Below are 11,633 nucleotides of genomic sequence, written 5' to 3'. Positions count from 1 at the left end.
ACAGACTTAATAGCACAAATCCACCTCCCGACCGTCACCATGGATTGCAGACATATACAGAGGGCCTGCATAGGGTGACAATGTGGAGTCACCACCACTAGTCTGGTGAGTTTATCTGTATTTTCTATCTGTCTCTAATCTCATAATTTCATTGACTGTAACAGTCATCTATGCTAACCCTCCACCACCTATCTGATCAGTGTGTATGGGGCACAGGATTTCTACTCGCCTTGTTTCTGTGCATCAGACATGCCAATCTGGTGGCACACATGCAGCCCTCAGACAGTTTAAAGTGTACCTAAACCCATAAAAATGTACAATCTTAATCTATTTTTTATTAGAATAGGGGGAGTTTGGAGATGTTTATTTTAATTGTATTTTTATTATTAAAAAAAAGTCTAAATACAATACAAACAAGTACAGGGAAGGAAAAATCAAAACAGTGACAAAAAAGTACAAGGATCTTGGAGGGTAATAGCATGCACAATATCAACAAGGTCTGCAAAGAAGTTTAGAACCATTTTCATTTTTTATTATTTTTCTGTCTTTGCTTTTCATTCCACTTGCAGGTGTACTTTATAAGAACTCACAATGTTATAGGCAAAAGTGTTAAGCTGCGTACACACTTCCAATAATTATCGTTGGAAACAAACGACCGATCGGCCGAAAATCGCTCACAAAAAAGGTGACCAATGACGCCGGCGAACGAGGATTGTCGTTGGAAATGAACGCCACCCCGGCTGATCTGATTGGCTGATGATCATTCGCTATCTATCGTGTGTACCATCGTTCAGTGATCATGAATGTTTCTGCAATACACTTTCTCCTTTACATGTCACTCCCTGCATCCTTCAAACGATTGTAACTAGCATGTGTACACTATTGGAGGATTATATTTGAACGATTGTTCAAATATAATCGTGCATAATCATTGATTGGTCATAATTGTTCCTTTTCTAACGATAATTATTGGAAGTGTGTACCTAGCTTTAGTCCTAACTAGATTCTGTAAGCCTGCATGTCAAACAAATCATTTGTCTACCCAACAATCTGACAGATAAATAAATCAAACTGTATCCATAAAAGCAATAACTTTATATTTAGCACTAATCATAAACTTCTCTTTTGTCCTAATAAATATACCATTAAACATTGATTGATTTATCTGTTTTATAAATTAACAAACCCCTGTTGATCCAGCCTGGTTGTGAACTGATCTTGTGCTTTTTGCTGACTGTTATCAGTCATTAATGTTTTCAGTTGTTTTTGTACTAGATCATCTCTCCATTAGAAAGCTTGGGGGTTGTTCTGTAGTCTGAAAACACTTTGTAAGGGTCACTGCAATGCTCCCCCATAGATACAGTACAGTGATATTTTTTTAGTCATACACTGGTGAATAGATGGTCATATTAATATCTCCCAGATTTAATTTTTTGTCTGGTCCCGTGCCCAGTCAGTGTTCCCCTTCTCTCTTTCCTGCTCTGATCACAAGGCTGAGAGAGCTGCTGCTGCTCAATTACATATATTGAGGTCATATCAGTATGGATCAAGCAAAGATCGAGATTTCCCAATTTCCCATATTTATCTACATATAAACTAGTTACAGATTCACAACTAGACATAGCTTCAAGTATGCTAGGTAGACAAAATAGGACATATAGCGAACATATGTCATGATGTCAATTGTAGGGATTGTCTCATTCCCAACGCATTTTGCCCATTTGCTTCTTCAGGGGATTCAGAGACTTTAGGCTAAGTTAACAAAAACATGATAATACATATAAAGAAACATATTAAAAACTCAGAGATCAGAAAATTACATATCATCCTCAATAACATGTATAATGGTATGGTATACACTGGTATATAAATATATGTATATATGTATTGATGTATGAGTATCAATATAATAACTGAATTGGATTAGATGCAACGTTCTGTTATCTAATAGAAATGTTTATGAGTGTATGGTCATCATTAGCCATAGCATGTCATTCTAGGACTGGATCACCAGAGGAAAAATTATTATAAAAAGTTAAACTGGCGCACCCACCACATCTAAGGATTTGAAAGCTGCAATCTATGACATATTTTTATTGGGTTTAGAAAAGACATTTTACTATGAATGTGATTTTAAAAAAGATTCAAAAATACCTGCACTTTTATTTGGCAGCACAGTGCACCACCATGCACAGAACCTGCATATACAATACATGCACTGATGAGTCCTATAGTGCGGGTGTATTGGTTGGCATTGTATATTACAAAGGAAGCGATTCATAATGAAAAGAAACATAAAGTATTGTAGCGTGTTACAGTAATGTGTATTAAAATGCATTGCCCTGTGCAACTCAAATTTTTGCCATTTTTTCCCTTTCTTCAATATCACTGTTAGGTTATCATTTTTTTTACCATTACCTTATCCTGCCAGGTGGGGGCACCTCAACACTAAAGGAAATTTGAAAAATGCAGCCAATTAAAATTGCTTGTACTGTATTAGTTTGATGTTATGGTGATCCACAGGCTTCAGAATCTCAAAGGTAGAGATAGAGGGGAATTTCAGGAGGCAGAACATGGGGACTGCTTTTGAAAATGCTAGTTTCCTGGTTATAATGCTGCTATTAATCTTATCAGAGTGTTTTAATATTACCAATTAACAAAGTTTAAACATGGATGAAGATATTTAATAATCCCAAAGAAACTCAGATTAGGATTTGCTTCTTGTTTTGTATTGCTGCCCAGTGATTGAACTTCCTTTCTATCTCTCTCAGTGGAAGCCCATTAGTTAGATCTTACAAAATCTGATTTCTCTTTCAGGTCTTTCCAGGTCTACAGAGATGTCGACAGCATTGATTCCTTCCCCCAACCCTGTGCCCCTGCTATCAGACCCCCCAGTTCACTCTTCTGGCTTTGCACCCCGTGGCTTCCATCGTATAATACTGCAGAGCCCCCCTTATACTAAAGCTAAGTTAGAACTGCTGAGAAAACTGAGGAGTCCCTTAAAGGTGGAGCAGCCCCATTCTCACACCCTGGGCTACCAGACCTGGTTAGAGGTCAGTCGTCTGCCCCCTCTCCTTCCTCTGCGCCCAGACCGACCGTATGACAGCGCCGTGTGGAGACAGCTAACTGCTGCCCCCGCCAGCCCTGGACCCAGAGAACCTATCCCTGCACCCTCCAGGATGGAGGAGAACACATGGAGTAAATTCACTCACTGTAGTGGGGTACGAAGAGATGAGCGGGAAGCACATGCTTTACATATAAAGAGCCAAGGAAGAGCACCCCCTACTGACTCACAAGGGAACATCCTTCCACCTCCAGGGTACAAACGGTGAGTGGGGCCATTTACATGATTAATATTCACCTTAGAAGCAGCCCATTGCTTACCTGAAAAACATTCTGTGATTTTTGAGATTCCAGGTAATGCCCTAAAACATCCCAACTCTGTCTTGTGATGTTGACCTACACCTAGCTTCTGAGCTGCCGAAACCTCGTCCTGGCCCACACCCTGTGCATAAAATATGACACTGTTTCATCTGCCCATACGACAAACTGTGCTAGTGACAGCCACTTCTCCCATTCTAACTATCTATGGTCCCCACAATAAACCTTTGGCCTAGCCTGGGCTTCTTTTTCCATCTTCTTCCACTCTTTGCTCCAAATCCTGTAGAAATCCTGGATTCCACCCTGTTTTGGGTTGTGCAGATTGCATCTCTTTTAGGTTTGGCATTTATGTCTAGTTGGATTAAAACTGATTCTGCTATTGCATACTGTACAACATTTCTTATATGTTAATACAATTTTTTTCTTTGCCTTCATGAGTTTATAGTTGAACATTTTGTTTAACGTACTGTTACATAATTCTAAAAAATATATTAGGAGCAAAAATAATACATGGTGTGCCCTGTCCAGGCCCCATGATATGGTGACCATATTCTATCCCAGGGGTGCAGTGGGATGGGCACGCGTGGGCACGCAATGCCCCCAGTTTTTTTGGTAAGGCATTTACATTACAAAGATGCACATGAACACACATAAATAATACCGTGCCCTCTCTTCCTTTTTTTAGGACTACACCCCTGCTCTATCCTTATCAAATTTTGTCACCCCATCCACAGGTTGGAGTCTGTGGGCTCTCAATGGAGACTACAATTGGCCATTTCAACTCCCATTACACAGGCTAGGTCCACTGTTGTCACCATCTGGAACCCCACCAATAGAAAAAACATGCTAATAGCATAAAGTGCAAAAATTGTTGCAAGCTGACCACAGGAGATCAACAGCACTGAGATGCAATAAATGCAATAAATGTTAAAACAAGATAAAATGCAGTATTATCATACACATCTACTAATAGTGATATAAAGACGTTTTCTTATTTTGATCATTTAACAGATTGGTGTTTTTTAACAGGTACCCATCTCTTGGCAGAAGTGCTGTTAGTGATTTGCAACCTGCAGTCCCTGGCCCAGAGGAGTCTGGATTCTTCTCTCCCCCTAAACACCTACACAAACCCCACAAACTGACCCTGCAAAGCAACTCCCCGAATTACAGCCAAATCCTGCAGAGGTATCAGGAGCTTCAGAGAGGGGCGCGGACTGTGGTTCCCCATAACAGCAGAATGAACACGCCAAGGACGGCAGTACAGGTGACCTGAGCATGAAGAATTCACATGGGGCCATCACAGCGCTGATCACTGCTGGGACAGTTCACATTGTAGCGCAGAGCTTGGAAACTTTTAATGTTTTTATTATTTTCCAAAGAAATCCACCCAACTCCTGACTGTGCCACCCAGATGTACATATTTCTTTGGCCTGTGGAAAACATGGCATTCTGTGAATGCTTAAAGCAAACTCTTAGTGATGAATTAAAACATTTTTAAGAATAAATTACTGAGCCGTAACCCTATTCTAGACCAGCATTTCTTAACTAGGGATCCTCCAGAGGTTGTTATGGGTTCCTTGAGCAATGAGAAGTTTCCGCCTCTCAGATCAGTTTAGCCGACACCAATGATTTTTTGGGCTATCTGTAAGGGTGACATTCTTCCTACTGGCCAGCAATGTAAGAGGCATTATTCCCCCCCTGACCACCATGCTACTATACTGTGAGTTTAGTAATTATAGCAGGGGTTCCTTAAAGACTTAAAAAATTATTTCAAGGGTTCCCCCATGTTAAAAAGGTTGAGAACAGCTGCTCTAGAAAGTAGATTGTGACCCTGGATGATGCCTGAACAAAGATAGCGAAGTCCTAGATGGAAAAGTAGATGAAGGCATTGTCAGGGGGGTCACTATGATGATGGGAGTGATAATAAATACCTGGATGTTATACACCAACACAATACCATAGACATTTATATCTGATGCTTGGTTTATTTTATTTCCAAGGTGAGCTCAATGGTCAGCAAAGTCTTCATAGACTCAAAGCTGCCTGTGTAAGTCATTTGGGTCAATATGAGCATCCAGAACCGATTATTTGGGTCTTCAGAATCATTCAATACCGGACAGCTGTTTCTGTGAATCAGTGGCGTCATTTTGGAGTTCTGGACAGGCTCACTTTCACAGAACCATCTGAGAAGCGTCAGCACCCGGTACAAGTAAACACGATCAGCAGACGGTATATAAAGAGAGTCAGCTTGTGTTTATTAATAGAGATGTCTGTTCCTGTCTTACGCGATCGTGGGAATAACCTTCTCTCTAAACTTTTAGCAGATGGATCTAAATATTTGAAAGAGTCCAGAGTCCTGTGACAGAGCTGGGCCAATGTTTCCCAAAAGTTCACTAGATTAACTCCTCGTGTCACAGACAATGAAAATAAACCCTCCTGAAGGGTCAATGTATATTTCATTTCTGAGGGACACTGGTGGGGTATTTCTAGTGAAAGCAGATTTGAAGTTCTGTAGTTTCTAAATAAAGTGTACAAATATCAACAACTTTTTGTTTGATTTTACCTTTTGATAAAGTACGGTAGGGTTGCCAGATTTATTTTTTGGATGGGAACTACCTTTTATTTCCTTTTCTGGTGACATAAGAAGAACTTCTACAAAAGAGACATAAGAGGAAATCTACAAAAGTGACAGGAATTCCCCAGAACACACAATAGAAGATTGCTGGTGTTGTTATGAGGACAACTCTAACATTTTGGATTTCTTCTCAATGAAAGAAAGATGTAGGTATATGTTAGAAGGTTTAATACTTTCATCCAAATATAAAGAAAAAAAGTTTTGCCTAGAGAGACACTTTAAAGTAGAACTAAACCTGCGATATTCCCCTATTCCCTTTCCATTGCAAGACACCTTTTTCTTCTTGAAGATGATCTTCCGCCATTGATGATGTACACAACTTTGTGTGAATTCGTTCATTACCAGCACACGCAAAAGAAGCTGGAATTGCGGAGGTTTCTGTTGCAAGGACAGCTCAGCAAAATCTGACATCTGGGAGGTGATCAGGCAGGTAAGAACGGTCATTGCAGAAGGAAACTCGCTTGTCCTTTCTGCAATAACCACCGACCTGAATCAAAATGTTCAAAGTGGGACTTTAGTTCTACTAAGAACTACTAAGACTAAGGGACTAAGTTCTACTAAGTTGTACTAAGGGACTAAGTTCTACTAAGCTTGAGCAATTAAAAAAATGGCGACCAGGAAGAATCTTCATTGCAGAAGATACATGCTATGTGCACTCATGCTGGGTTACATCAAACCAATACCCATGGCAGAAGATCCAGCACCACCAGTATGGGACATGAGTTTAGTTCCATTGTGGCAGTGTATTGATTTGCAATCCATTCCGTCATGATTGATCACAAACAATTGATTCATCTTTGAATACAATTTTGAACAATGCAACACATGCAGCATTGTTCTGCACATATGTGTTAAACTGAAAATCTGTCACATTCATGTTAACAGCGATTGTTTATTTGATCCAAGTTATGATTGATACACAGATATTTGTTTGATCGATCAGAAGCATCAACAAAACTCAACAAAAAATAAAAAACAAAAAAGCATCAACAAAACTCTCCTTTGATTGAGAATACCAATAAATCAAGATCTCACAGAATGGATTAAATGATGAATTGCATGACTACACTGATATGTGTGTGGACACCATTAGGCTGATTCTAATGTAACAGGTGTCACCTTTGGAAGATTTCTCCTCTTTTGTTGTAGTTTCAGTGACAACTGTAAAATGTTGGTTTCTTTGACAAATACAAAACAGCAATGAACACCTGACATCACCTGGTTCCATCCTTGCTAAATCTAAAGATATAAAATGAGTTTGGGCTATGCATGTAATTTCAATACATTTCAGAATGATTTGCATCCTTTTAATGGAAAAACAATTTACCTGACAATATATATTAGAGGGAAAGAGTATAACATTTGTTTTAGGTATTTTTTAGGGCATTGATGCAATGCCTGCTGGTCGTGTTAAAGTGCCATTCTAATAAATAAAGCCATGAGGTCACAATGCATAGGATATTAATGAAGGTCCACATTATAATGTAGATGTGATTGCAGATTGTCAGTAACCTGTGCTTACAGAAAATGGAGACTGCTATTTCTGACCTAAAAAATGCTAGTTGTCTGGCTGATTTTCTGATTCAGTTTTCACTAATTTGTTCTAGAGCTAGAACAAGTAAGCAAATAGAAAGTGCAGACTTCACTTGCTGTATATTTGTTCTGGAGTAGTCACTGAATGGGTACTGAAGTCAGGAGATCCGTATGACAGAAGTAGATTTTTACAGAAAAGTCAGAAATCACAGCTCAAATATGTCTTCCACTTTGTTTCCCTAAGCAGTCTTTACATATCCTGATGATTCTGCAAACTCAAAGCTCCATACGCAGCCACTGGGTTTTTGGCAAGCCTGCAGATTATTTTGTGGCATCTGTTCCTGAGTAGCCTAACATTAAGAGAGGATAAATAATGACATTAAGTCAGGTCAGGCTGAAAAAAGACCCATTAAATAAGAAGAAAACACTTTTTATCCTCTGAACCTGAAACCCATAGCTGATCCAGAAGGCAGTCCATCATCATAACAAATACTCTCATTCCTTTCTGATCCCCAAAGGCAAACTCCCCAATTTACAATGTTCTACATCAGGGGTCGGCAAACTCCGGTCTTTAGGCTAGATACGGCCTAGACGGTAGTTCGTAATGCCTCCTGGCCGATCCAGCCTAATGCCAGCCGGCAACCTGCGGCTGTGGCTCCCCTATTTATTGTGGCAGGCCTAAAACTTCCGCCGCAGCAGTAATTAGGGGACGCACCCTAAAGGTAAATCCCTCTCCTCCGCAATGCATACGGAGGAGAGGAATTTTACTTCTGGGGACGTTACCTTGCGGGGGGGGGCATTAGGGTGGGATAAAAGTTAGCCGACCCCTGTTCTACATGTAAAAGTGTCATCTGTATGTTGTACCCATCCAAATATTAACTGGAACCAACTACTAAGGTGGCTGGGACCAGACCTTGTTCTTGGCTATTAGACTAGATGGGGATGGGAGGCAGGGAACGGTTCCTGGGTGGCCCCGGCAGCTGGCACCTTGGCAGCTGAATGGCAGTACCAGACACTATGCAGGTTTTTAATGAACCAGTGTTTAAACATTTGACAATGGGCAGTATTCAACCATTTACTACCAACACCACTATATGTGAGATGTTACATGGTGTAGATGTAGTTGTAGCATCTCAACCATAGGCATGGATCCCAAGCATGAGAAAATTGTAACTTCACCATTCATCACAATTTCACCTAACACATTTGTACAGCTATTACAGTAAATAATTTCATTCTTTATGCCAGAGTTTACCATCCTAAACCTGCCTATTTTATTGTTTGGCATAAATCCCCATGCAGTACTTTATACCAGTGTCAGCTCAATCATTACATTATTCCTATATATGCTTTTAGCATGTTATTTTGATAACTCATACTTAAATCTTTTTAATTCTGCAGTTTTTAATAAAATAGTCCCTGGTTATATTGCCATAAAGGTCACTTCCTGTTATAGTGACAACACTCTGACCCTGTCCACCAGCTGTTGTCACCTTTTCAGCTGGGCTTTTGATTGAGACTATAAGTGGCCATTTCAAGACATTACATTGACAGAAAACCTGCCCTTGTATATGCAATGCAGCCATCACTAGAGTGCATAGAAGGATGAAAAAAGGTGAAAGTAGAATTTTATTCCAATGTTTTTATTTGTTTATAATACACAGAGCTTTAGAAAGCCATTGGGGTTTATGTCTGCTGCAAGAGTTAATATCTAGGATCCCAGGTATAAACGTCAGACAGGACACCATTGGTACAAAGCTTGTATGTTCTCTCTGCTTTTCTGTGAGTGTCCTACCAAAAACATAAAGGGAACTTTAATTAGCTTCACCCCAAAATTTGCCTATGGTAAGGACATTAGATTGTGACCATTTCTGAGGACAGTATAAATACACAACTTGCAGGTTTGCAGATCTTCATCTGTCAAGTGATATGTTTGAGTCTGGCTATCAGGAAACAACATTATAATTTGTGATCACTGTGACAGCTATGATATAGTGATCACATTGCTTTGTGTACAAACCTGACAGCTCACAATTTCACACAGAAGCTTTTTTATCTTGATTGTATTTTAGTCACTAAAAATCCTATTTTTTAAAACCGAATGCCAAATAAACAGAGTTTGGACCCCTGGTCCTGAAGGAGTTAAACTTCTGTTCCTCTAGAGTCCCATATCCCCCTCCTACACACACAAAATTTCTTTTTTGCCTACATATTGTCAGTAAATATTTATATTCTCTCACACATTTAACCCTCCTGCTAAATTCCCCCCTTTTATTGTTGCATAATAACACACTAGTGACCAATCTGTCATTATACGTATACAAAACTGTCAGTGAATGTTAAAAAACAAAATCACCCAATTTTGTCGCCTCTATGCCTCCGTGTGATTGGTCATTCGCACTGTCAGTAACTGTTTTTGTAACTGTCAGTATAAAGGAACAAAAAACACAATTCCAATTTTTTTTTATAAAACAGCTAAAGATTCTTTCCAGCTTCTGCATCATAGAATAGAAAATGATCACCAAAACAGACATCAGTAAATGTTCATGAATTAAATTGAAATGAAGCAATAAAACACATTTAGTGCTGTGCAGTCATTGTGTGTGTTTACGCTCTGCATAATAATACGCTGAGGACAAGTGATAGATGTCAGCAAATATTTATGTATCTGTCAGTAAAAAAAGATCCAGACACGGTTTTGTAGCCCCGCAGATGATTGTGCATCCTTTTATTTCTTAACACTGTGATCAGCCAAGATTCAGGCTTCAGACTTGCTGGGATGTGATGCTTTTGCAGAAGTAGCTGGCAGAGGAGACATGGGCCCATTAAACTGCCCATAAAACCAGTGCCATGGCGAAGGGGAGGGGGTGAGGGATTTGCACAGTGGCAGAGGATGGATAGCTTGTAAAGGAGGAGGCAGAGAAAGGGGAATCACTTCAGAACAGGAGGAGGAGGAGGGGAATAACAGAGGAATCCCCCAGAATACAGAGATACATCAGTAGGATTGGGCATTGGTAGTCCAGGGTGCACACACTGCAAGATCACAAAAAGAAAAGAGCAGGGAGGGCTCAGACTGTCACAGAGAGTCCTCTGCTTAGCATCATGAGCTGTCAGAAGCCCCAAGTGGGGATGCCAGAGGATGCCAAAATCAGGGGATCCCCAAGAAAAGATCAGGACTTGAGGGGTTCTGCCATCCTGCACCAACAGAGGCGACTCAAACAAGCCACCCAGTTTGTGCACAAAGATTCTGCAGATCTGCTGCCACTGGACCAGCTCAGGAGACTGGGGACCTCCAAGGACCTGGTGAGTAGACTGGAAGGGGAGATGATTTGGGTTTATTTGGGGAGCAGGTGGGACAGTGGTGAAATGCGTCACTAGTAAAATGTTAGATTCTATGCTGGAATATTTACAAGCAGCACTGGATTTCTATGTAGGCGCACCATGAAGGGTGAGCAGAAGTCACCACAGAGCTTGTATTTTGTTACATTTCAATAAAGGATCGGTGAAGAAAAATCAACCACAACAAGGAACAACGATGGCTTGTAAAACAAGAGGAATGATTGTCCAGCATGTCAGTGGAATAATCTGCACTGATTCATTTTGATAATGGTTACTGACACAAGTGAGAGCTCCAAGACTGAAGTAAATGACCAAATAATTGATAGTGACATGGGGAGCACAGAAAGGTTGTATATAATAATAACTTACTATTATTTGTTACTTCCGATTATTCTGATAATGCAGATATTAAATCTTCAGAATTCTAGGAAGTAATAGCCAAGATATTACCTGTCTAATATATGTATGATTAAGAGAAACCACAGGAACAGGAGAAAAAGGACTGCTTGGGAGTGTCACTGTCCATCATTGCTCAGGGGTGTCACTGTCAGTCACTGGATCCAGGAAGAACGGGACTGCTCAGGGGTGTCACTGTCATTCATTGCTCAGGGGGGTCACTGTCAGTCACTGGATCCAGGAAGAACGGGACTGCTCAGGGGTGTCACTGTCATTCATTGCTCAGGGGGGTCATTGCCAGTCATTGGGTGCAGGAAGAAAGGGACTGCTCAGGGGTGTCACTGTCAGT

The 11,633-nt window shown here is 40.3% G+C and overlaps 2 protein-coding genes across 2 annotated transcripts in view; both read left to right on the top strand.

Annotated features, from left to right (window-relative positions):
- Positions 1–2,828: 2,828 nt before the first annotated feature.
- On the top strand, positions 2,829–4,897 carry TEX52 (testis expressed 52). Its single transcript, XM_072398945.1, has 2 exons — positions 2,829–3,328; positions 4,411–4,897. Exons 1-2 carry the CDS (start codon positions 2,838–2,840, stop codon positions 4,652–4,654), a joined length of 735 nt encoding a protein of 244 aa, XP_072255046.1. The 5' UTR covers positions 2,829–2,837; the 3' UTR covers positions 4,655–4,897.
- A 5,414-nt stretch (positions 4,898–10,311) lies between these two features.
- Positions 10,312–11,633, top strand: part of NRIP2 (nuclear receptor interacting protein 2) — a 9,339-nt gene continuing 8,017 nt past the window's right edge. Inside the window, exon 1 of the mRNA XM_072400096.1 lies at positions 10,312–10,852. Within this exon, the coding sequence (XP_072256197.1) occupies positions 10,652–10,852 (201 nt within the window). The 5' untranslated portion in view covers positions 10,312–10,651. The remainder of the gene's footprint in view (positions 10,853–11,633) is intronic.

The sequence above is a fragment of the Pyxicephalus adspersus genome, chromosome 2 (genome assembly GCF_032062135.1).
Source record: "Pyxicephalus adspersus chromosome 2, UCB_Pads_2.0, whole genome shotgun sequence".
Taxonomy (NCBI): domain Eukaryota; kingdom Metazoa; phylum Chordata; class Amphibia; order Anura; family Pyxicephalidae; genus Pyxicephalus; species Pyxicephalus adspersus.
Note: the sequence above shows the minus strand (reverse complement) of the source record. Positions and strands in the feature narration are given on the sequence as shown.

Bases quoted from the DNA above. Each gene is read 5' to 3' on its own strand.
- TEX52 (XM_072398945.1), top strand. From the start codon at position 2,838: ATGTCGACAGCATTGATTCCTTCCCCCAACCCTGTGCCCCTGCTATCA. The intron at 3,329-4,410 runs GTGAGTGGGGCC...GTTTTTTAACAG, and splicing joins CCACCTCCAGGGTACAAACG to GTACCCATCTCTTGGCAGAA.